At 37.3% G+C, this 27,313-nt stretch overlaps 1 protein-coding gene and 1 long non-coding RNA gene across 2 annotated transcripts in view; both read left to right on the forward strand.

Moving 5' to 3' along the window:
- Positions 1 to 27,313, forward strand: part of LOC148945010 (uncharacterized) — a 540,330-nt gene that overhangs the window by 88,243 nt on the left and 424,774 nt on the right. The gene's annotated exons all lie outside the window — the stretch shown is intronic.
- Prp6 (pre-mRNA processing factor 6) overlaps positions 1 to 27,313 on the forward strand; it is an 89,107-nt gene that overhangs the window by 17,313 nt on the left and 44,481 nt on the right. The window contains exons 4-5 of the mRNA XM_089099453.1: positions 19,841 to 19,976; positions 21,582 to 21,857. Of these exons, the coding sequence (XP_088955579.1) occupies positions 19,841 to 19,976; positions 21,582 to 21,857 (412 nt within the window). The remainder of the gene's footprint in view (positions 1 to 19,840; positions 19,977 to 21,581; positions 21,858 to 27,313) is intronic.

Genomic DNA, 27,313 nt, shown 5'->3' on the forward strand with positions numbered 1-27,313 from the left:
TGAAAAAAATTATGTTTTCTAAAGAGTTAAAGAGGCTGAGTTACAAGGTCGACCCTTAAAACACCCTGTCGAGAAAGAAAAGAATAATACACAATCATCTAACAGTTAGTCAAGCAATAATAAGTAATCAAGGAGGCACACTTGTGCCTCTATAAAGAGGCGACCCATCACAATGTTAAGCGATTTTAGGTCCTAGAGGTCGCAGAGAGACGGCGGTAATCGCATTTTGTAGCCCAAGCTCAAACTAAGAAACTTGCAAAATTTCATCCTCCTCCGACTATCTTCATGGGGTAAACTGGGCCGGAAGTTTGGACCCTCCCACCACAGCCCCCCTTTAACGATGTCCGATTGGGCTGAAATTTAGAGGTTAAGCTTTCCTAGGGCCCGGAAACTTATCCTCGAAATTTCAGCTCAATCCAATCAATCCTTCCCTGTTTTCCAAAGACCAAATATAGCCACTTAAAATTCATCATTTCGTTTTTTTTCTTAGCCACGCCTACAGGCCACAGTTGGCAACGGATCCGGTTGAATGAGGACTCATTCGAAGCAAAATTCGACCTGTTAGGGCCTTTTGATATTTTCAGACCGAAAAAATTATTCCCCGAATTTACATTTACGAGAAACCTTAGTTTTTTTTCAAATAATACACATAAACAGGTTAGACATGCTTTGTTATGAAAATATCTGCGCGTCAATTTTCATAACAAAGCATGTCTAACCTGTTTATGTGTATTATTTGAAAAAAAAACTACGTTTTCTAAAGAGTTAAAGAGGCTGAGTTACAAGGTCAACCCTTAAAACGTACAGGGATTAGGAGGCACAGTTGGGGGGGCTGTTAAAGAGGCTGAGTCACAAGTTCGAACCTTAAAACGTACAGGGATTAGGAGGCACCCTGTACGACGTGATTTGAGTATTCAGGAATTAAAAGGCTTAACACAAGACTGTTCAAGCGGGGGGGATTTTGGGGGTGGCAGCCCCCCAACTTCAACTCCTGACACGATCAGCTAACAGTTAGTCAAGCAATAATCAAGGAGGCACACTTGTGCCTCTATAAAGAGGCGACCCACCACACTGTTAAGCGATTTCAGGTCCTAGAGGTCGCAGAGAGACGGCGGTAATTGCATTTTGTAGCTCAAGCTCAAACTAAGAAACTTGCAAAATTTCATCCTCCTCCGACTTTATCTTCATGGGGTAAACTGGGCCGGAAGTTTGGACCCTCCCACCACAGCCCCCCTTTAACGTTGTCCGAACTCGTTTCAGGCTCTAATGGTCTTCAAAAGCAACAAACTTGTAAAACAATCTGTTTTTCTGAAAACAATTGCCCACATTTGTTTTTCTAAAGACAACAAAAACAATCGTCCATGATCTGCCGCGGTTAGGGAGCGAAGGTCTTCACCTGATCGATCTTGATAAAACCAAAATTTGTGCAGGCACAGAAGCTCTAGTCGAGTACAATAGACTTCGACAAAAATACCGTCCCTATCTTCCTCAATTCACAATCGTTAAGCCCTTCAAAGATTCCAAAGTTCCCGAGGCGAAAAAGCATCCATTAAAACGGGATACGACCACAACTATTGGCACAGATAAACCGCCTAAAAAGTCCAAATCATCTGCACTCAAAGATAATCGATGGTCTGGCTCAGCTTCTAGTGTGAAAGCGGAACCCACAAACGCTGAAAGTAAGAAAAAAGCCACCACCACGAGACTAAACCCTGACCCAGTCAAAAGCTTGATACCCCCCCCCAAAAAAAAACGCGGAGTGAAACCGCTGTCAATCAAGAATATCGAAGTGGCATAGGCCCAGGTCGCCAAGGCCTCATAAACACAGACGGCTCACTGTGTTATGCAAATTCAGTAATGCCGTGCATTTTTGCAATACAACGCAATCCTTTTGACGTATTCTCTTTAATGCATGGTCCCCTTGCAGAAGAACTGAAACGCTTGGCAACCAGTTCACTGAAAACGTACGAAACAATGAACGCTGTTCGTAAACTCCTACCGCCGCACTACAACTACCAAAGCAGAGATCAACAATCATTGTGCGAATTTTGGTTCATCTATTCCAACAGCTCGACGCAGAAAATCGATCCAATGACGCGAGTGCCTTGCAATGTCTCTACCAATACAAAATCCATCGATTCAGTGTATGTAGCACATGTCACTGGTCTAGAACCTCAGTACATCTCGAAGGCACTCCCGACTGTCCCTTCCCAATCCCAGGTGTACTCAATCCAAACGAGCCCGCAATCAACGAAGTTATCGACAACAGCGATATATCTTTCAATTCGGTTCTAATCCCGGAATAGCCTGGTGAAACATGTCCCAACGATCACGTCACCAAACTGAGAACATTTTTCACTCAAACTCCCGAATTTTTAGCTCTAAATTTGGACAGGCGAATACTTAGACACAAGATCATGCGCCATGTTGTTGACTTTGATCCAGAAAAAATTATTCTGAATTGAACAGAAGACGTGGACCTCAAGCATGACGGCATCTACAACCTCGGTACAATGTCGTCAATACATTATCGTGCAATCACCGTTGCTATTCATTCCGGCTCCAGCTTTGGAAATCAAGGCCACTACTATGTGTACCGCATAACCCTGGAAGGCGATTGGTTTAAATGAAACGACTCTGAAGTTCGAGTCATCAAAAATGCTTCAGAAATAGACTTTTCAGGTATGACATTCATGGTACTCCAAAAATTATAGTTCAGTAATTAACAACACTTTTAGTCTCGTTTCAGGCTCTAATGGTTTCTAAAAGCAACAAACTTGTAAAACAATCTGTTTTTCTGAAAACAATTGCCCACATTTGTTTTTCTAAAGACAACAAAAACAATTGTCCATGATCTGCCGCGGTTAGGCAGGGAGACTACCATTTCTTCCCCGTATTCTGTTGTCTGTCGTCGGTCATATCTTCCATATTTAAAAACCAGACTCAACCCAGAAAGAGCAGTAAGCCAAAAAACGGTCCAAACACACAACAGAGTACAAACAGTGGCGCCTCAACGTGGCGGGGAAGTGGCAACGGGTTGCAATTACGCTAAATATAATCGTAAATGCAAGCCGGTTAACATCACTGTTTCCACATTCCTTTCCTAGTTTTACCGATTGGTAAGACACACCCACATAAGGGACATCTTGCGGGTTGCACTTGAAACTGATTGTGCACCACATTTTGGAAGTCTTCTCTTCATGTATAAATTATTTGAAAAAAACTATGTTTTCTAAAGAGTTAAAGAGGCTGAGTTACAAGGTCAACCCTTAAAACGTACAGGGATTAGGAGGCACAGTTGGGGGGCTGTTAAAGAGGCTGAGTCACAAGTTCGAACCTTAAAACGTACAGGGATTAGGAGGCACCCTGTACGACGTGATTTGAGTATTCAGGAATTAAAAGCCTTAACACAAGAATCTTCAAAAGCGGGGGGTTTTGGGGGCGGCAGTCCCCCAACTTTAACCCCTGACACGATCAGCTAACAGTTAGTCAAGCAATAATAAGTAATAAACTATACAAAAACGTGCAGAAATTATTTGAAAAAAAACTACGTTTTCTAAAGAGTTAAAGAGGCTGAGTTACTAGGTCGAACCTTAAAACGTACAGGGATTAGGAGGCACAGTTGGGGGGCTGCCTCCCCCCAAACCCCCCGCTTTCGCAGCCTTTAAATAAAAAAAAACAAAAATTTAAACTGAAAGTAAGGAGCGACATTAAATCTTAAAACGAACAGAAATTATTCCGTATATGAAAGAGGCTGTGCCCTCCTCAACGCCTCGCTCTTTACGCTAAAGTTTTATTGTTTAAAAAAAGAGTTGTGAGAAAGTCAAACTTTAGCGTAAAGAGCGAGGCGTTGAGGAGGGCACAGCCTCTTTCATATACGGAATAATTTCTGTTCGTTTTAAGATTTAATGTCGCTCCTTACTTTCAGTTTAAATTTTTTTTTTTTTATTATTTAAAGTTTACATCATAAATTAAAGGAATAAAGTACTTCCAGTACTGTAGAATTGAAATCTCAAGACAAAATATCGTAAGCAGCGCGATAGCTCTGCCTAATTAAAGAGCGCTGTGGGTTCAATATATTGTTTTGTTTTTTAGACCAGGACATTTCTTATAGAAAGATTAATTAAAAGAAACTTTTTCACAAAATAAGTTTTTCAAAGAAAAGTAAAGAACTCCATTAAACAAAAAATGAGCAAAAATAAAGTCAAATAATCTACCAAGCGTGAAACTGCCACAAATCAGCATCGATAAATAAATGAAACCCAAAACGAACAGAAATTACAATAAATAACCGAGTCAAACTCAAAACGAGCAGAAATTAACATAAGTTGGGCTCAAAACCCCTGTGCCTTCCCAAGGCCAGAACATAATTTGCACTTTACTGAAAAAAAAAATGTTTTTACTTTTATAGATTTAATAAATCAAATAGTATTAACATTTTGATTACTAAATATCAGTATATGTATATTAAACTGACAATGCGCATTCATTTGTAATTTTTTCAGTAAAGTGCAAATTATGTTCTGGGCTTGGGAAGGCATAGGGGTTTTGACAACTACTCATGTTAATTTCTGCTCATTTTGAGTTTGACTCGGTTGATTACAGTAATATCTGCTCGTTTTTGGTTTCATTCTTTTATCAATACTGATTTGTGGTAATTTCAGGCTTGGTAGATTATTTGACTTTATTTTTGCTCATTTTTTGTTTAATGGAGTTCTTTACTTTTCTTTGAAAAACTTATTTTGTGAAAAAGTTTTTTTAAATTAATTTCTGTTCGTTTTGCATTGATATAGTCTTTTCAGGGAAAAAGAAAATAATACGCTAAATCTTTTTGTTTTTTTAAGAATTTATAGTTTGGCCTGCTATTTGCATGCTGGAGAAAAATTCTCAGCAATTTTTAACAACATTCACCCTTTTAAAAATCTCTACACAAATAGTAGAGGTTAATTTAGTTTCATACCTCCTCTAGTTGACCTGAAATGGAAAACTTGATACCATTCGCAAAAAAAAAATCTGTTTACTTTCTTTGATAGCTTAGATACACTTACGCTATTTTTATTTGGTTAATTTTTAAGTGCAGAAGTAGCCCCGAAAGTTTGAACATAATACCCTCAGTCGTTCTTGGGATACTGCTGAGATGCCTCATCGGGAATTAACATTAACACAGTGCATTTTGATTTAATCTTAAGGCAACATTTAGTTTTTAAACATAAAAGCAAATGGGAGGGTGGGTGTGGGAGGGGGATTAGTTACCCTTCAATCGCTTTCGACTATTAAAAAGGGTATCAGCCCTTTCTATTTTCAATCGAATAAGCCCTTTTCGAAGTTCCTACAACAACTCCTTCGATACGAAGTGCCCTGGTCTAAACAACAACAACAAAAATAATACATTATACCAACATCGATCTTTACTATAAAAATGTCAAGCCTTCCAATAACTTTCGACTATTAAAAACGGCACAAGACCTTTCGGTTTCCAATCGACTGAGCCCTTTTCGAGTTTCTACGACAACACTTTCTATAAGCACCTTATATGCCCCAAGAGCATAAGTTACAACCCTTACCCTAATGGCTGTGAGGGTGGTTGTCATCCTCTAAGACCTAATTTCCAGAACTTTCAACTAGGTTAAACAAAATGCTATCTCAAAATTTTGATTGGATGTGTCTGGGAAAATGGTGGGCCTAAGAGGGGGGTTAGTTACCCTCCAATTACTTTCGACTATTAAAAAGGCCACTAGCCCTCTGAATTTCCAATTGAATGAGCCCCTTTTGAAGTTTTTACGACAACACTATCTATAAAAACCTTATATGCCCCCAGGGCATAACTTACGACCTTTGCCCTGGGGGCTCTGGGGGGTTTGTCATCCTTGAATAAATAATTTCCAGAATTTTCAACTACGCTGAACAAAATAGATATCTCTAAACTTTCATTCAATGTGTTTGGGGAAATGGTGGGCGTGAGAGGGGGGTTAATTACTTTCCACTCACTGTCGACTATTAAAAAGGGCAGTTGTTCAATTTCCAATCAAATGAATCCCTTATGTAATTTCTGCAACAGCTTCCTATTTAAACGTGATATGCCCCCAGGGCATAACCTACAACTCTTACACTGAAGGCTCCAATGGGATACTCAACCTAAAAGACCTAATATCAAGAACATTCTAATATCTTGAACAAAATGGATATCTCAAAATTTTTTTGGATTTGTTTGGGGAAATGGTGGGCATGAGAGGGGGGCTAGTTGCCCTTCAATCACTTTCGACTATTAAAAGGGCACTAGCCCTTTCAATTTCCAATTGAATGAGCCCTTTTGGAAATTTCTACAACATCGCTTTCTATAAAAACCTTATATGCCCCCATGGCATAACTTACAACCCTTTCCCTGAGGGCTGTGGGGTGGAGGTGTTGTCATCCTTAAAGACTTAATTTCCAAAAGTTTCAACTACGTGTAATAAAATGGCTATCTAAAAATTTTGGGTGGATGTGTTTGGGGAAAAGGTGGGCGAGAGAGGGGGGTTAGTTGCACTCAAATCACTTTCGAACCTATTAAAAAGGGCAATAGCCTTTTGAATTTCCAATCAAATGAGCCCTTCTTCAAGTTTCTACGACAAAGATTTCAATAAAAACTTATATGCCCCCAGGGCATAACTTATAAACCTTGCCCTGAAGACTGTGAGGGGAGTGTTCTAATCAAGGGTACAATTTCCTGAACTTTAGACTCAGTGGAAAAAAATAGCTATCTCAAAATTTCGATTGGATGTTTTTGGGGAAATGGTGGGCGTGGAAGGGGTGTTAGTTGCCTTCCAATCACTTTCGACTATTAAAAAGGGCACTATCCATTTCAATTTCCACTCGAATGAGCGCTTTTTGAAGTTTCTACGACAACGCTTTCTATAGAAACCTTATATGCCCCAAGGTCATAACTTACAATCCTTGCTTTGAGGGCTGTGGGAGGGTTGTCATCCTCAAATACCTAATTTCCAGAACTTTCAACTACGTTGAATAAAATGGTTATCTCAATATTTTGATTGGATGTGTTTGGGGAAAAGGTGGGCTTCAGAGGGGGGTTTGTTGCCCTCCAATCACTTTGGACTATGAAAAAGGGCACCAGCCCTTTGAATTTCTAATCAAATAATCCATTTTTGAAGTTTCTACGACAACGCTTTCTATAAAAAACCTTATATGCCCTCAGGGCATAACTTACAACCCTTGCTCTGAGGGCTGTGGGGGAGTGTCCTCCTCAAAACGTAATTTCTGTCCGGAAAGCATCTATGCTAAACAAAATGGCTATTTAAAAATTTTGATTGAATGTGTTTGGAGAAAAGGTGGGCGTGAGAAGGGGTGTTATTTGTCCTCAGATCATTTTCGACTATTAAAAAGGGCACTATCCGTTTCAATTTCCACTCGAATGAGCTCTTTTTGAAGTTTCTACGACAACGCGTTCTATAAAAACCTTATATGCCTCAAGGGCATAACTTACAACCCTTGCTTTCAGGGCTGTTGTGGGGTTGTCATCCTCAAAGAACTAAGTTCAATACCTTTCGAAACATCGCAGAAAACGGATTATATAAAATTTTTAAATAGATGAATTTGGGGAAAAGGCGACCTTGAGAGGGGGGTTTGTTGCCTCCCAATCATTTTTAACTATTAAAAGCAGTACTAGCTCTTTGAATTGCCAATCCAATGAGCCTTTTTGAAGTTTCTACGACAACGCTTTCTATAAAAAACCTTATATGCCCTCAGGGCATAACTTACAACCCTTGCTCTGAGGGCTGTGGGGGAGTGTCCTCCTCAAAAACGTAATTTCTGTCCGGAAAGCATCTATGCTAAACAAAATGGCTATTTAAAAATTTTGATTGAATGTGTTTGGAGAAAAGGTGGGCGTGAGAAGGGGGTTATTTGCCCTCAGATCATTTTCGACTATTAAAAAGGGCACTAGACCTTTGAATTTCCAATTGAATGAGCCCTTTTTCAAGTTTCTAGGACCAAAATTTAATTTAAAACTTATATGCCCCCAGGGCATAAGTTATAACCCTTGCCCTGAAGACTGGGGGAAGATTGTCCTGTTCAAAGGTATAATTTCCTGAACTTTAAACTGCGTGGAACAAAATGGCTATCTAAAAATTTTGATTGGATGAGTTTGAGGAATTGGTGGGCGTGGAAGGGGTGCTAGTTGCCTTCCAATCACTTTCGATTATTAAAAACGGCACTAGCCATTTCAATTTCCAATCGAATGGGCCCTTTTTACGACGACGCTTTCTATAATAACCTTATTTGACCTCAGGGCATAATCTAAAACCCTTGCTCCGAGGGCTGTGGGGGTTGTCATCCTCAAAGACACATTTTCTAGAACCCTCAACTATGTCCAACACAAGGGCTATCTCAAAATTTTTATTGGATGTATTTGGGGAAAAGGTGGGCGTGAGAGGGGGGTTAATTGCCCTTCAATCACTTTTGGCTATCAAAAAGGGCACTGGCCCTTTGAATTTCCTATTGAATGAGCCTTTTTTGAAGTTTCTACGACAACGCTTTCTATAAAAACCTTATAAGCACCCAGGGCATAATTTAGCCCTGAGGGCTGTGGGGGAGTGTCCTCCTCAAAAATATAATTTCCATCTGGAAATCAACTACGCTGAACAAAATGGCTATCTCAAAATTTTATTGGATTGTATTTGGGGAAATAGTGCGCGGGGAAGGGGTGTTAGTTGCCTTCCAATCACTTTGACTATTAAAAAGGGCACAAGCCACTCTAATTTCCAATCGAACGAGTCCTTTTCGAAGTTTTTACGACAACTTCTTCGATACGAAGTGCTCTGGTCTAAAGGAAAAAAAATAATAAATAATACTTTGTGCCAACATCGTTCTTATATGCCCCCAGGGCATAACTTAAAACCCTTGGTCTGAGGGTTGTGGGGGAGTGACCTTCTCAAAACATATTTTCTATCTGGAAATCAACTACACTGAACAAAATGGCTATCTCAAAATTTTGATTGAATGTGTTAGGGGGAATTATGGGTGTGGGGGGGGCTAGTTGCCCTCCAATCACTTTCGACTATTAAAAAGGGCACAAGCCACTCCAATTTCCAATCGAATGAGCCGTTTTCGAAGTTTCTACGACAACTCCTTCAATACGAAGTGCCCTGGTCTAAGACCAAGAAAACAAAATAATACATTGTGCCAACATCGTTCTTTACTTAGGCAGCGCTATTGCGCTGCATATGATTAGACCAGGACACTTCTTATAGAAAGAAATGTCATAGGAACTTGGATGGCAACCAATTATAGTGTTTTTTTAAGTTATAGTGTTAGTTATAGTGCTTTTTTAAGAGTCAAAGTTATCAGAAGGCAAATACCCTCCCACACGCACACACGCGTTGCATTTTCCCGAAACGCATCTGATAGAATTTTTAAGATGGCCATTTGTTGTCGTAGAAACTTCAAAAAGGGCTCAGTCGGTTGGTAGTTGAGAGGGCTAGTACCCTCTTTAATAGTCAAAAGTGATTGGAGGGCAACCATCCCCCCTCCCACGCCCATCATTTCCCCAAACACTTCCAGTCAAAATTTACAGATAATTATGTTGTTTGACGTAGTTTAAAAGTCATCTTTTACATCTTTTGAACGCTTGAAAGTGAAATCTTAGCACTAAGATCTTAAATCTTATGGCCTTCTTTTGCAAACGTCTTTCATTATTCTGCTCTGATCAGCGGTCTAAGAACAATGATGACAATATCATCAAAGTTCTCTCATCATTGTTCTATATGGCAGAAAGATGGCTGTCTTTCACACTTTTTGCTAACATCAGTGAGCTGTAAGATCTTAGAACAATGACGAGTTAAAAGAACGGAAATCTTTGCAGAAAGATGTGAGATCTTAGATGTAAGATCTTAGTGCAAAAGAACTGCCTTATGTCTTTGAGAATGAGAACCCCCTCACAGTCCTCAGGGCAAGGGTTGTAAGATATGCTCCGAGGGGATTTAAGATTTCTATGGAAATGGTGGTCGTATAAACTTCGGAGGGGGGCTTATTGGATTGGATCGGAAGTTGAAGGGCCATTTTTAAGAGTCAAATTTATCGGAGGGCAGCTATACACCAACCCCACGTCATATTTTCCCCAAATGCATCCGATAGAAATTTTAAGGTAGCCATTTGTTAAAAAATAGTCCAAAGATCTGATAAAATGGTCTTTGGGTTGACACAACCCCCCCCCCCCCCCCAAAGTATGGGGATTAGGGTTTTAAGTTATGCCCCGGGGGGATGTAAGGTTTTTAGGAAGAGGTGGTCTTGTGAACTTTACAGGAAGAGTCAAGCTTGATGGAGAGAAAATAGCCCTCCCCCCCCCCCCTGATATACTATTTTTCTCAAACACATTCGATCGAAATTGTGAGATAATCATTTTGAAATAAAAAGTCCAAAGAGAATTTAACAATGTCTCCAGTAATCACATGAAATAAATATCTAGGTAACCATAGAACTACATCAGAACAAACTTTAAGCACGTGAACTTCTGAAAAAGCGACAAAGTAATGTTGCAAGAATATGTTGTATTATTAAGTTATACCTTCAAGAGTAACTTTAGGAAAATTTCGACCTAGCCAGAAGTCACTATGTGTATACTTTTAGCACTACAACTACATTTACTGTAACTAATGACATCAAGAGTATTAGGGTGAAACTTTTAGTAAGTGTTTAGGGGGGGGGGGCTCCAATTAAACGAAAATACTGTATACATGCAGGTTTTCAGAAAGGCATATAAGCAATATCATAGGCAGCACTACTCTATAGTAGCTAGAAATATTATTGAAACATTAAAAGAAGCTAATTCAATTCAAATTTAAAAGTTCTAGGGTTCTTTCTAAGAATAAAAAGAGATTGAATGGCAATCAGCCAGTCTCTCAAGCCGATTTATTTCCCAAACACATCTAGTCGAAATTTTGAAACAACTATTTTGTTCAGCATAGTAGAACGGTCCAGCAATTATTTCTTTAGAGATATTTGGAATGTCACATCCCCACAATTATGCCAAACTATAGATTCTTATAGAAAAACAAAACCGAAAAGATATACATTTTTTTTCATGAAAATGACTTTGTCAATAAAAAATTAACAGAAATTCATCTAAAAAACTTTTTCCTCAAAACAAGTTTTCCAAATAAAACTAAAGAGCTCCATTAAGCCAAAAATGGGCAGAAAAGAAGTCAAGTAAACATCCAAGCGTAAAACTGCCACAAATCACTATGAATAAATAAATGAAACTCAAAATGAAGAGAAATTAGAATAAATAGCCGAGTTAAACTCGAAACGAACAAAAACTAACATTAGTAGGGCTGATAACCCCCATGCCTTCTGAAGGCCAGAACATAATTTGCGCTTTACTGAAAACAAAATATGTTTAAATATTTTCACTTTTGTTACTTAAACAAGTAAAAAACTTTTTTTTACTCACTTTTTTTTACCTTTTTTTTATTTTAAGGAATAGATATCAGTTTATGTACATTAAACTGACAATCCACGTTTTTTTTTTTTTTTTTTTTTTTTTTTTTTTTTTTTTTTTTTTTTTTTTTTAGTAAAGCCTAAATTATATTTTTGTCTTGAGAAGGTATGGGGGTTGTCAGCCCTAGTAGTGTTAATTATTGCTCGTTTTGAGTTTGACTCGGCTATTTATTTTAATTTCTGTTCGTTTTCAGTTTCATTTAATTGTTGATAGTGATTTGTGGTAGTTTTACGCTTGGAAGATTATTTGACTCTATTTCTGCCCATTTTCGGCTTAATAGAGCTCTTTACTTTTCTTTGAAAACTTATTCTGTGGACAAAGTTTTTAATTTAATGCAAATATCTGAGCCAGGGGGGGCTGGCGCCCCCTTGTCTCCCCGTAATGGGCGCTCATGTACACATTACGTCCGGGGAAGTTCGGCATGGCCAGATCAGCTGGTTATGGAATGTTCGAACGCACTCTAAATGACTAGTTTTGACACAACTCCACTGAGTCGTGGACCCGACAAGTTCAGTCGTCAAAGTTAAATCAGGTTTAAAATTATATGGATTGAAAGCAGATAGTTTTGTTTCAAAACGTGTTTATCATACGATTTGGGAAAAACGTTTTTTTTTTTTTTTTTTTGGTTTCTTTTAGACCAGGACACTTCGTATCGAAGGAGTTGTCGTAGAAATTTCGAAAAGGGCTCATTCGATTAGAAATTAGAAGGGCTAGAAGTGCCCTTTTTAATAGTCGAAAGTGATTGGAGGGCAACTAAGACCCCTTCCACATTCACCATTTCCCCAAAAACATTCAATCAAAATTTTGAGATAGCCTTTTTGTTCAACATAGTTGAAAGGTCTGGAAATTATGTCTTTGAAGATGACACTCTCCCCACAGCCCTTAGGACAAGAGTTTGTAAGTTGTGCCCTGGGGGCATATAGGGTTTTTATAGAAAGCATTGTAGTAGAAACTTCAAATAGGGCTCATTCGAATGAAAATTGAAAGAGCTAGTACCCTTTTTAATAGTCGAAAGTGATTGGAGGGCAACTAACCCCCCTCTCACACCCACCATTTCCCCAAACACATCCAATCAAAATTTTAGATATGCATTTTGTTCAACGTAGTTGAAAGGTCGGGAAATTATGCTTTTGAGGATGACACTCCCACCACAGCCCTCAAGGCAAAGGTTGTAAGTTATGCCCTGGGGGCATGTAAGGTTTTTATAGAAAGTGCTGTCGTAGAAACTTCAAAAATGGCTGATTTGATTAGAAATTGAAAGGACTATTGCCCTTTTTAATAGTCGAAAGTAATTGGAACATACTTAAAGACGGAATTACGTCTTTAAGTATGACAGTCCCCTCAAAGCCCTCAGGGCTAAGGTTGAAAGTTATGCCTTGGGGGTATATAATGTTTTTATAGAAAGCGTTGTCGTAAAAATTTCAAAAAGGGCTCATTCGATTGGAAATTGAGAGGGCTATTACCCTATTTAATAGTCGAAAATAATCGGAGAGAGAATCACGTTAGTTGAGTGACTTTAAAACCAGCATTTCAGATTTACGTTAGCATACGTTAGTTAGTTGAGAGTCTAGTTTCATATCTGTTGCAATGAAGAGGTTCTGATTTGTTTATGACTCACTGATGAATTAAGCCCTTACCAAAGCAAGTCTCACAGTAGTAAGTTGTGCCCCTGGGGCATATAAAGTTTTTATAGAAACTTTTGTCGTAGAAGCTTCAAAAAGGGCTCATTCGATTGGAAATTGAGAGGAATAGTGGCTTATTAGTCGAAATTGATCAGAGGGCAAATGACCCCCTACACCCATCATTTCCCCAAACATTTCCAATCAAAATTTTGGGATAGCCATTTTGTTCAACGTATTTAAAAGGTCTGGAGATTATGTCTTTTAGGATAACAAACCCCCCAGCCCTCAGGGCAAGGGGTTGTAAGTTATACCCTGGGGGTATATAAGGTTTTTTTTATTAGAAAGCGTGGTCATATAAACTTTGGAGGAGGCTCATTGGTTTGGCAATCAGACGCTCTAGTGCTCTTTTTGAGAGTCAAAGTGGTCGGAGAGCATATTCCCCCCCCCCCTACACACACACGTCGTTTTGTCCCAAAACGCGTTCGATAGAAATTTTGAGATAGCCATTCTATTTAAAATAGCTTAAATAGCATATAGAAAGGCTTTTGGGGCTGGAGAAAAGCCCAGAGATTAGGAGCAATGATCATATGTTATGCCCAGGGGGTATTTAAGGTTTTTATGGAAGGGATGGTTGTTTAATTTTAGAAGAGGCTCATGTGGTGTCAAAGGTGATGGACGGAATTAGCCCCCCTCCCCTCCTCTCATACAACCCCAAACCCATCTGATTGAAATTATTAGATAGCAATTTCTTTCAAAATAGCCCAAATATCATATAATGTCTCTAGGGATGACACAACCCCTCCCCCCCCCAGCGCCCCTGCGGATATGGTTGTAAGTTATTTTATGAGGGCATATAAGGTTTCTATTAAATGGGCGGTTGTATAAACATCAGATGGGGCTTATTTGATTTCAAATTGGAAGTTATAGTGCACTATTTAAGAATCAGAGTGATTTAAGATCAAACAGTCCCCCGTCCATGCTCAGCATTTACCTTAAAACCTCCAATCAAAATTTGGATATAACAATTTTATTTATCGTAGTTGAAGGTCCCCCCCCCTACAGCTCTCAGGGAAAGCGTTGTAAGCTATACCCGTGGGGCATATAAGGTTCTTATAAAAAGGGTGGTTGTATATGCTTTGGAGGGGACTCATTGGATTGGTAATCATAAGTTATAATGCCCTTTTTAAGAGTCAAAGTGATCAAAGCGCAGCTAAATTGCCTCCCCCCCCCCTCCACACACACAAACACGTCGTGTTCTCCTGAAATGTATCCAAAAGATATTTTGAGACAGTCCTTTTATTAAGAATAGTCCAAATATCATATAACAAGGCTTTTAAGGTTGATACGAACCACCAGAGCCTGTGGGCGAGGGTTGTAAGTTATGCCCCTGGAATATTTAAGGTTCTTATGGAAGGGGTTGTTGTTTAAGCTTTAGGTTTGGCTCATTTGGTTGAAATTGGAAGTTTGGGATCCCTTTTAAGAGCCAATAGTGATGGGAGGTCAAGTAGCAACCCCCCGCCCAACTATTCTTCTTTTCATCAAATGCATCTAATTAAAATTGTGCGATGGCAATTTTGTTTAAAATAGTTAAAAAAAAAACATAAAAATGTCTCCTGGGTTGGCACAACCCCACAGAGCCCTGGGGCAAGGGCTTTAAGTTATGCCCTTGGGAGGTTTTTATGAAATGGGTGGTCGTTTTAAATTAAGACGGGTCTCATTTGATTTTAAATTGGAAGTTATAATGCCTTTTTTAAGAGTAAAAGTGATTTAAGAGACCCCCCCCCAGGCCTATCATTTCCCATGACAAATATCCAAACAAACTTTTGAGACATAAATGTTTCCAGCATCGTTGAAAGCTTCAGCAATTATGCGTAGCAGTAGTTGTAGTAGCATTAGTAGCAGTATAGACATAGCACCTTTTTTTTCAACATCCCCTTCAACACACGATGAAATTTTTAACTTAATACCATCAACCGGTCCTGAATCAGTGCTGATGCGTTCTCTTGACAACCTATATGGGTATAGTGTGTTTCGATTTATTTCAATACAGTTACAATACTGCCCAAAATTTTCACCTTAATATCCTTAGGTTTATTAGTTGTAGTAGTGGCACCATTAAATATAGTAGTAGCAGTAGTTGTAGGAGTAGAAGCATTAGTATTATGATGCAAATATTATCTTTTGGTTAGTTCAACATCCCCCACAACAAGAGTTGTAAGTTTGTTCCTAACGAAACTGTTCCTAAGATATTGCTGATATGCCCTTTTGACAACCTGCATACGGATGGCAGGTTGTCATTCGTACAACAGAAATATTCTCTGAAAATTCACCTTCATACTTTCATAGGTTGTGGATTTTGAGCTTGCCAGAAGACACTGTGTGTATTCATTTAATGCTGCTTCTACGGTTACTTTGCCCTCTCAAGAGTCAAAAGTAATTAAAGGGCAATCAGCCCCTCTTTAGCTTATAATTTTCCAGACACTTCCGATCAAGATTTGAAGACAGCCATTTTGTTCAGCATAGCTGAATGGTCTTGTAACTATATCTCTAGGGTTATTGGGTAGGTCAACCCCCACACAGTTGTGAAATTTTCCCATTATGCTTAAAAACTAAATGTTGCTTTAAAATTAAATCAAAAACACAGGGTCTGCATGCTGGCTGCCAATAAGACATCTCAGCAATATACAAAGAACGACAGAGGGTATTAAATTCGAATTTTCGGGACTACTTCTATTACTACTTCTGCTCTTAAAATTTTACTAAATCAACAGAGTATAATTTTATCCAGGCTGTAAAAGACCATACATATAATTTTTTAGGAATGGTATTAACTTCTATTTATCAGGTCAACCAGAGGATGTATATGACTAATTTAAAAAAAATTCTATTAATTGTTTTCATTTTATAAGTCTAAGAAATCAAAAATTAATGAAGATTTTAAGGAATAAATATCAGCATATGTATATAAAACTGCTCGTCTTGTATTTTACTCTGTTATTTATTTTAATTTTTGTTCGTTTTGGGTTTCATTTATTTATTGATACTGATTTGTGGAAGTTGTATGCTTAGTAGATTATTTGATTCTATTTTTGTTCATTTTTGGTTTAATGTAGTTTTTAATTAATTTATATGTATAATCGTGTTGTGGGAACAACGCTGGTTTTTTCTTCTTCTTTTTTCCAATCTTCTTTTTTTCTGTTCTCATTTGTTTTTTCTTTTTTTCTGACCTTCCTTTTTCTCCTTCTGTCTTTCCTATTTTCCTTTTTTCCTATCTTACTCTTTTTTTCCTTTTCCATGCCATCAGTTTCAGAATATTGCAAAAAAATGGTAATTATGGTCTAACATTTTTTTTTTTCGAAAGTATGATCCTTATGCTAGACTTCAAGCTGGATTGGTATTATATTGAATTAAAAATTTTTAGATTGCAAAATCATTATTTTTGTGAGAATAACGAAAAGAAGGAATGAAATCACCAAAACAAAACTTTCAACATTTTAATTTGATTAACAAGATAAAAAGAAAAATACAACTTTGAGTGATAAAACAAAATCTGATCATTGACTATAACAGTAAAAGAATTAAGCCAAGTGGATTTAACAGAACATGTCTTTGCTGCATGTGATGGGAGTGTTTCTGAAAGTACTTGTTGATCTCAGCAGGTCTTTTAATCACGTCCTCAAATAGCATTTTGCCTCTATATAAATGAAGGTGCCTACCAGCAGAGGATTGAGTCCCTGTGGATTGGTGATTGAACCTAAGAACTTCGACGGATAGGGAGCTGGAGGAAAATGAAGGCGGAGAAGGAAGAAGGCTTTCTTAGTGCACTATTTGCAAGACCCAATGGCCTGTGGACATGCCCCAACAGCTGCAAACCTTCCGCTAAGCTGTGGGCTAAATTACATGTTAAAGTAGGATACAGTCATGGAAGACACTCTCTAAGAGGACAGCTGTGTGGAAAGTTTGAAGACCCCCTGACATGAACAATGGCCTCTGTAAGTGCTGGTATACAGGGATTTGCTCCAGTCAACCACTCAGGGATCGTTACTCTTGCTTGAAGATCTTAAGTATGGTAGGTTCCGCGTTGAGCCAACCCGTATCTCTATGGATTATCACCAGCCAGACTGTTCTACATTCCTTGAAGCACAATGCACAATTAGTGCAGAGGGTTTCTTCCTGTATCCTGTAATAGGCTGTTTGTCGTCTAGCTCTCAGACAGAAACCAAACAACCTCAGATTTGACTTCCCTCTAGTAGATAATTAAATAAAACAAAACAATTTTTTTAAACTGAAAGTAAGGAGCGACATTAAAACTTAAAACGAACAGAAATTACTCCGTATATGAAAGGGGCTGTCCCCTCCTCAATGCCTCGCTGTTTACGCTAAAGTTTTTTATTGTTTTAAAAAATAGAGTTGTGAGAAAAACTCAAACTGCCTGCAGAAAAATTCAAACCTGTTGAAATTTGAATTCTGTCCCAATTCTTTAAGAACGACTACAGAAATATTATGTTCGTTTAATTAGAACAATAAGAAGCTGGGTGGTTTGGAGGGGTGACTCCCCTCATATACGTAATAATTTATGTTCCTTTTAAGTTTTAATGTATTTAAGTTAAAAAAAAAAGGAACGTGGGTGAGCAATCAGCAAAGATTAAGCTAAAAACATGTCATGCTAAACATCCTAAGAATGGGTAGCTTTTTTATGAAGGTTTTGATCGACTAAACCAATACAGTAACTGGCTTACTAGTACCCCGTCGTGTGTTGAATCTTTTGTTCGTCCTCTTCTTTTGGCAGATGGTATTTAGCCGGGAACATCTGAGTTATGGTACCCCTAAACTGTTTAGCCACATAGCTTTATTGTTCCAAGCAATAGTATTGCAACAGTCTGTCCTACAAGGTTTGTGTCAGGGGGTCGTTACCTGTATACATAAGAAGGGGAAAGACCCTAAAGATTGTTCTTTGTTCAGGCCCATCACTATTTGTTCAGTTCTAGCAAAGTTACTGGAGAAGATACTGTGCCCTATAGTGGCAGGGCGAGCGGAAGTGGGTGACAATCAGTTCAGTTTCCAGTCCGGTCTTGGTGTTCAGAATGCACATGCAACTTTTATTTCAATTGTTGAAAAGTTTAAGAAACGAAAAACTCCGTTATTCGTCGGCGCAATAGACATATCTAAGGCGTTTGATTCTGTATTGCATTCGCAAGGAGTCTTGTCACTACTAAGGGCAGGAGTTGATCCCTTTGTATTTAATTGTCTGTGGCAATGGTATCGAAAATCTCAAGTAAGAATTCGGTCTGCCTGACAGCTTTCTGGACCTATAGATATACGTAGGGGTGTTAAACAAGGCTCAGTAATCAGCCCTGTGATATTTAACAATGCAATACACTCTGCGACAAAATCGATAGAAGATTTTTTGATAGATGATGGAATTGATGCTAGTCATCTATCTTACGCAGATAATCTACTTTTGATTAGTGATAATTTAGAATCTTTACAGAAAGCTATTAATGCCGTGTTGTCTGCACTTGGTGATATTAGGCTAACAATAGAGCCGTCTAAGACTGAATTCGTCGTTTTGAATGACGAAACATTGCCAAATCGTGTTGTTGTTTGCGGGAAGACAGTTCTCCAAAAGGATAAGTTCGAATATCTCGGACTCCGGTATGGAAATTCTATTAAAGCTACTAAAAATCTAGTTATTGCGGCACTTAAGGAAAAACTGCGGAAAACTTACGGTATGCTAGCACGAACTAAAGGTAAATTTGAACAAATTACGCTCGGTCGTCTCTGTAATGCCATATTCACGCCACATGTCTTTTTTTTAACCCCTTTATGGAATTGCTTTAGTAAAATCGAACGTAACCGAATTCGTTCAATTTTTTTCCGGTATTGCAAATATTTATTGGGAATTCCCATATGGTTCAGAAACTCTTATGTTTCGCAGAGGTACTATATTTTTGAAATAAGTAAGAAAATGGATGAGTTGTATACCCGTTTCAAAAGTCGAAATAGAACAATCCACGACTTTCTATTAGCTAGTCTTGTGCATTAAAATCATGATTTTTATTTCATTTGTTTTTCTCTTTTCCATAGTTATTACAGTTTAATTTTGTTTTGTAGCGTTGTGTGATTTTTTCGTTATTTTTTTTTTCTTTCGTTTTTATAACTATTTCGAGAATTTGAATGTATTTGTATGAAGGGTTGAAATAAAACTATCATTATTATTATAGTTTTCTTTGTGAATTTACAGATTGTTAATGTTTAAATTTTTTACACACGAAAAGTTTTTTTTTCAAATTTAGCCTGATTAGCATTGCTTATATATTTGATACTTCAACATGGTAACAATGATGAAAATATGGTACCACCCCAACAACTTCTTCATGTAGACACGAACAAAAGAAAAATCTTAAAAAATCGCAGTTTTCTGGTAGGATTTAGTCTAGGGCAAAATTTTAAGATGGGGGTAGGGCAAAATTGTTTTTTTTTTCTTTGATGTCCGTAGTAGTTTAATAATCTAAAAATCTTAAAAGTAATTTATCTCTAAATTACAATTTTGTAGGAAATGCGTGTGAAATATGAGTACTGAGCACAAAAATATGAGTTGAGCACAAAAAACGTGAAACGTCAACGTTACAAATTGTGAAACGCACATGTGGTCTACATTATCCCCTCATCTCATTCGTATTATTTTTTTTTTACACTTTTTTCAGAAATTCTATCTGTATTCTAGTTTTCTGGGTATGGAGGTTCACTCTTCAATAAAGATCCCTATGACAAAGATGACGAAGAAGCTGATGCCATCTATGAAGCTATTGACAACAGGCAAGATGAAAAACGCAAAGATAGACGTGAAAAGAGGAGTAAAGGTGTGTAATAACTATCACAAATATAAAAGAGATGTCTCCAGAACTTTGGAGACTTAAGACTAGGCCATCATAAAGTTGTGTTACATGCAGAAATTTCTGAAGGGAACCATTGTTTCTCTTGTGCACTAAATTCAAATTAGAAAAGTGATCAACATACTTAGCTTTATATGTTTTAGAGCAGGTGTTTGCAAGCTTTCCAGGCTTGAGGTGGGGTCATCACGTAGTTTTATTAATATAAGCTATCAGAAAATCCTCGAGCGAACTATGCTTCTTGAAATTACTGAATTCAGATTAAAAAAAAATCTATAAAACTACCTAGGTAAATTTCTTTTCGTCTCTGGATATTTTAGAGCAGGTGTCTCTAAGCTTTCCAGACTTGAGGGTGGATTATCGCAAGGTTCTATTTTGGAAAGCTATCAGAAAATCTTTTGAGGGTTCTAATCATCTGATTAGAAAAATTAATCGAAACACTTGGCTTTAGGTTTTTTTTTTCTTTTTTCTACCTTTAGATATTTTAGAACAGGTGTCTCCAAGCTTCTCAGACTTGAAGATGGGTCATTACAAGTTTTAATAAGGACAATTTCTTTTGGAAACTGTAGCTTTCCTAAATCTCTAAATTAGGATTAACAAAATTGACCAAACTAAGTAGCTTTAGACTTTTTTTTTGTATACAACTACAAATCTTCCAGACTTAAGCCTGGATTTCTGGATGCACAGATTTCTGGATTTCTGGATGCTAGATGCACAGATTTCTGTCCAGAAAAGCTGCAAGAAAATCCTTGAGGAAATTATGCTTCTCTTACTACTGAATTCAAATCAGAAAAAATGGTAAATACTTATATTTAGTTTTTTTGTTTTTGAACAGGTGTCTCCAATCTTTCTAGACTTGGCTAAGTAAAGATGGCTCTGTGATGGCCGGGCCTTCACAGAGTTCTATTAAGAAAAGCTATCATAAAATCCTTTAGGGAACTACTGCTTGCCTTAACTGTTGAATTTAGATTTGAAAAAGCGATCAAACTACGTAGCTGAATGTTTTTTTAAGGTTCTTTTTGCTTTAGATATTGTAGAGTGTCTCCAAACCTTCCAGATGCTGGGTCATCTCAAAGTTTTAGTAAGAAAGGCTGTCAAAAATTCTTTAAGGAAACTATTGCTATCCTAATGAATTCAGATTAGAAAAATCAGTCAAACTACTTAGCTTAATTTTTTATTATTATTATTATTATTGTTATTATTGTATAATGGCTATAAGGAAGATATTTTGATTGCTAACTAAGCGAAACCCTGGTATGGGCCTAGATCAGGGGTTGGATTCGAAATATTTGAAAAAGCCAATCTATTTAAAATTTATTTATTTACTTAGCCATATCTATTGCAAGTATTGTTAAATTACTTTTGGTGTTTCACTAGGTCAAGTTTATACCCGAGGGGGGGCAGCTTCTTTTACTCTCTTCCCCTGAATTTTATAAAAAAAAGAAGTTTTTTTTTAAATATATAATGGATTTAAAAAGAAAAGATGAATAGCTTTCGAAACCATGTAAGCAGTAGGTCTGGTCTAAGCATATCGAAATGTTTGGAATATTGCATTAAAACGTATATTTTATTTAGCCGAGCTTGAGCAATACCGTCAAGAGCGTCCTAAAATTCAACAGCAGTTTAGCGATTTGAAACGTCAGCTCCAAGAGGTCAGTGAAGATGATTGGAAAACCATACCGGACGTGGGTGACTCTCGAAATCGTCGACAAAGAAATCCAATGGCAGAGAAGATGACGCCTATTCCTGACTCAGTTTTAGCCCGAAGTATGGGTGGCACTTTTTCAACGACTCTTGATCCAAAAAGTGGCTTGGCCTCTGCAATTCCAGGAAATTTGTCTGCTGTACCAGGTAACTTTTTTGTTAGCATGTTACTACTACTAACATTTCATTGCAGCATCAAGCCTCTTGTGGACAACAGAGCTGCGCATTTCCCTCTCAATTGAAAAACGATCAGAGATTAAATACAAAACAACAGCACGCTTTTCAACTGAAAGTAAGGAGCAACATTAAAACTTGAAACGAACAGAAATTATTCCATGTATAAAAGGTTCGGCCCCTCCCCAATATATCATTCTTTACAGAAAAGTTTAATTATTTGTACTTCTTTTTAAGAACTACTCCCGAAACACAAGGACCGTCTTATTAGAATAAGAAGCCTTTTTAAAATGACTAAAAAAACTTTAATGTGAAGAGCCAGGTATTGAGGAAGGGGTCAAACCCTTCCTCAATATACATACGGAATAATTTCTGTTCGTTTTAAGTTTTAGTGTTGTTCTTTACTTTTGGTTGATTTTTATGGAATAATTCTTCTTGTTCACCTCAATCTGTTAAATGCTTGACTCTTTACTATTGCTCTCTATGTTGCTATTTCCTTAATATCCTGTCTTGTGACCCCAACCCACCCCATTCAGGGACTGAGATTAGATAAGATATTTATTTCAAAAAAATCGCTATCACAAGCCCACAAAGGGCCGAATTCAGACTTCGGAGTCTGAAGCATATGGTTACATGAAAACTGGCAAAAATGCAAATAGCAACAAAGAAAAAGAAAAATCATAATGAATAATCATTTGTGAGTCAATAATTTAACTGTAAAAAGTCAATTAAAAAGTTTAAAAGATAAAACTAAACCTAAGAAGAAAATTTAAAAGGGACAGTAAAAAAGGGGGGGGCAAAATAAGCGAATAAATACAAAAAAGAACGAGATATAAATATATATAAATTAAAAGGGACACTAAACACCTGTCAATAATTTAACTGCATAAAGTCGATAAAAAAAAAGTTAAGAATATAAGAACTGGTCGAAAAAAGGGGGGAATGGTTTCTGTCTTTGTGGAACTACTGAATCTAGTAGTACTATTTTTATTATATCCATAGAAAGTGGGATTGCACCAAATTTCTCATACCCCTCATTGCATACTCACTCGTCACCCAGTTACCGTCAATTAAAACTTTCTGGGTCGAATAAAAGTGTTTTCAAATAGCGCAGAAGAGACGTGATACCCAAGGAAACTAATTAAAGGCATGAAATGTCAACATTGCAGATATCCAATAATCTTAGGAAGCACATAGGCTTAACTTCTCATTTAACTTGTACTGAATTCAAGTATAAAATTTAAATTTCTCTATCCCATGAAGTTCAATGGTGGCGAGGATTTATGCTTCTGTGGGTCTTGACGCCAGAATAGTTACGATGCTCCTTAATGGCCTCAATTTGTTCAAATATTCATTATTTTCTTCCTCTCATGAGATTTATTTCTTTTAAATTGTTTCTGATGATTCCTTCCTACTCCATTCAAGGCCATACTGCTTTACAATGGGCCCCAGAAGAACTGCGAAAATGCTTGATTTTCTGCAAGCTCTCATCCGTCATTCATAAACACGGCCTATCCATCTTTACCTTTCTTTCATTATAGCTCTAGAAACTGGTATGGAGCTACATCTTTCATACAACTTAATGCTTTATACACGGTCATTCACAGGAATAGCTAAGACTATTCTTGGAACATTCCTCTGGAAAACATCTAGTATATGTTCCTCAACCCTTTGAAGCGCCTCATTTCGGAATTGTAGGCTACTTGAGTACTAGAAGGAAAATGTCGATTGACAATAACAATAAGTTTTCGTTCATTATAGCCCTAGAAAGCGGTATCGAACTATATCCGTCATACAACTTAATGCTTGATACAGGGTCATTCAAAGGAGTAGCTAAGACTATCCTTAGACAAGTCCTCTGGAAAACATCTAGTATATGTTCCTCGACCCTTTGAAGCGCCTCATTTCGGAATTGTACTTGAGTACTAGAAGGAAAATGTCGATTGACAATAACAATAAATTTTCGTTCATTATAGCCCTAGAAAGCGGTATCGAACTATATCCGTCATACAACTTAATGCTTGATACAGGGTCATTCAAAGGAGTAGCTAAGACTATCCTTAGACAACTCCTCTGGAAAACATCTAGTATATGTTCCTCGACCCTTTGAAGCGCCTCATTTCGGAATTGTACTTGAGTACTAGAAGGAAAATGTCGATTGACAATAACAATAAATTTTCGTTCATTATAGCCCTAGAAAGCGGTATCGAACTATATCCGTCATACAGCTTAATGCTTGATACAGGGTCATTCAAAGGAGTAGCTAAGACTATCCTTAGACAACTCCTCTGGAAAACATCTAGTATAACTATCCTTAGACAACTCTAGATAACATCTAGCATACCTTCCTCGACCTTTTAAGATGCCTTGTTTCAGAGTTGTACTTGACCAGAAGGACCGTGTCGATTAGTGTTGACAATAATAAGCCGTAGATATCTGGCATGGTGTTTAATTATTTTAATGCTGCTTTTCAGGTTGAATACAAATCTAAAAACTGTTTTGCTTTTATCACACCGGATTTTAAAAATATCGATAAAAAAATATTTTTTCACCTCTTTTTTTATGGGTTTCGCTTGATGAAGAATCAGAGAGATGTTTAAAGGGCTCATTTTCAAAATAATTTTTACTTCTATAACTTTCTAACGAATCCGAAAACTGTTTCTCTATCATCTCAGGTTTTCAAGATATTGCTGAGACATATTTTTAAGTCCCTTTCGTTGGATGAAAACATAAATAAATGGTTAATGTCAGAAGTTTCAAAAAACGGTGAGTGCCAGAGACAAACAGTTTGCATATTCTGAATCAGATATCCGCCGAGTTTGTTTTATCCCCTGAATCAATTTTTAACCCATCTTTTTCTTAATTTATTTTTAATGTACCAGAATTTAGTTAAACTAAGTTTGCTTTTTAAGCCAACATTATTTTCGTCAAACATGTATTTTTTCTGTACAATTAAGTTGCGATAACACTCCCGCTTGGCTTTAAGGGATCTCTTTAATAAAATATTTTAGAATATCATAGACATTAACCAACGCAATTTTAGGGAATCGTTACGAGTCTTTCCTTTATGGGCAAAACACCCCTTAAATAGGAATAAAAGAAAGAAGGAAAGAAACCCGTGCAAAAAAAGTAATTCTCCTTGTTTTTCATGGCCATCCCAACCGAGCGGTTAGCGCACTGGGCTTGGGATCCTTTTTCTATGAGGGCGGGGGTTCGAGTCCTGAGGGCCGTTCTTTTACTCATCTATGTGCTAAGATCTTACATCTTTTGACAAAGAACGCTTAAAAATGAAATCTTCTTCTTCTTCTATTTCACAGCAGGCGGTCTTTTCAGTTGATACTATTTAGCCCTTTTCCTTTTGCTTCACTCTGTGGGCTACAGAGCTACTGGCTTGGTTGTCTCTTATTTATTAGATATTCTCAGATATCTTTCAGTAGATCTTTCGACTCAAGGAGTTCAAATATAAGATGATAGATATCGATTTCTGTGCTCTATGTGCAGGTATAGTCGGCTAGGCTCTTGGCTGATAGTGAGATTTTGTGGTGTTTGAAGCACTTTAACAGTTTACAATGCAAAGTATGCTGTGCAGACGTCAGCATATTACATTCAAATAGGCAGTGGTCAATTGTTTCATTATTCATAATACAATACCTGCAAAGAGGGGAGAGGGGAACTGGACCACTTGAATTAGGAAACTGATACGAGAATGCAAGAAAGTCGAGTCCATTTGTTCCAGAACGAATTCTTTGATAAATTTAAGAAAAATAATTATTGGGAAAGGGGGAAAGAGTAGGATTTTATTAAGAGTAGGAAATCTTAGCACTAAGATCTTACATCTTATGGCGTTCTTTTGCAAACGTTTTTCATCATTCTGCTCTAATCATCGGTCTAAGAACAATGATGAGTATATCATCAAAGTTCTCTCATCATTGTTCTATATGGCAGAAAGATGGCGTCTTTCACACTTTTTGCTAACATCAGTGAGCTGTAAGATCTTAGAACAATGATGATTTAAAAGAACGGAAATCTTTGCAGAAAGATGTGAGATCCTAGATGTAAGATCTTAGTGCAAAAGAACGGGCCTCTGGTGTTGCTGGCTATTTTGTTTGGAACGGGGGCAGCGGTGTGATTCTATGAGCTCAGCCAAGAGTCAACCCAGCTCCAAATGGGTGCCTGGAGACATCTGGGGAGGGACACGGGAAGCGTGGGGGGATTTGTCCCCAACCATGCAATGCACTCCCGGCCGAAGGCAGAGAGTCAGGAGATCGGTACTTGCGCCATGTAGACCATTGGTCAGAACGTTAAAAAGTTTTTAGTTTTTTTATTTTAATGGCTTATGTTTCATTTCTATCTGCCGCTATTTTCAAGAGGCTTCTAGTTATTACTTCAAAATGCTCGAAAATTCGTTTTCGCAATAAAATTTTGCTGGCAGAATAAATTTATATGAGTCATCATTGTTGAATTAGCTTTGAATGAAGAATTTTTCTCGCTAGATATTTTTTTTTCAAAACTCATTTTTAAATTTTTGTTAGCTATGGGTTTTAGCTTGATCATTACAAGATAGTAGCTAGTGCCTCGACCACGATTCCACGGAAAGTATAAATCATCTTTTGCTTTTATGCTAGGGTACCTATCCATACGAGGAATTTAGTAATGCAGTTTCTTCGCGAAACAGAGTGAATGCCCTATTTTTCTCCACCTAAATCTTATTTTGGGTGGTTTTACACCGTCCGGTGATTTTGATTTAAGTCGAATTGGAGAGGCTACAAATTATGTTAAACCCTGTTTACTTTAACTTCACGTTGTAACTTAAACCCTTATTTTAGGTAGTTTAACTCCATCTTGCGAAGTTGATTTGCCACAAATTAAAGAGCCGAAAAACCTGTTTAACGTAAATTAACGTTATACCTTAAACCCTGTTTTCTGGTAGTTTAACTCCATCTGGTGAACTTGATTTTCGACAATTAGAGAGGCTAGGAACCTTGTTTAACTTAAATTAACGTTATGTCTTAAATTCTGTCTTCAGGTAGTTTAACACCGTCTGGTGAACTTGATTTGATACAAACTAAAGAGGCTAGAAACCCTGTTTAACGTAAATTAACGTTATACCTTAAACCCTGTTTTCTGGTAGTTTAACTCCATCTGGTGAACTTGATTTTCGATAATTAGAGAGGCTAGGACCCTTGTTTATCTTAAATTAATGTTATGTCTTAAATTCTGTTTTCAGGTAGTTTAACACCGTCTGGTGAACGTGAACTTGATCTGATACAAATTAAAGAGGCTAGAAACCCTGTTTAACGTAAATTAACGATATACCTTTAACCCTGTTATAAGGTAGTTTAACTCCATCTGGTGAACTTGATTTTCGATAATTAGAGAGGCTAGGACCCTTGTTTATCTTAAATTAATGTTATGTCTTAAATTCTGTT

Source organism: Artemia sp. Qi Xiang Cuo, chromosome 13 (genome assembly GCF_049724085.1).
Source record: "Artemia sp. Qi Xiang Cuo chromosome 13, ASM4972408v1, whole genome shotgun sequence".
NCBI classification, from domain to species: domain Eukaryota; kingdom Metazoa; phylum Arthropoda; class Branchiopoda; order Anostraca; family Artemiidae; genus Artemia; species Artemia sp. Qi Xiang Cuo.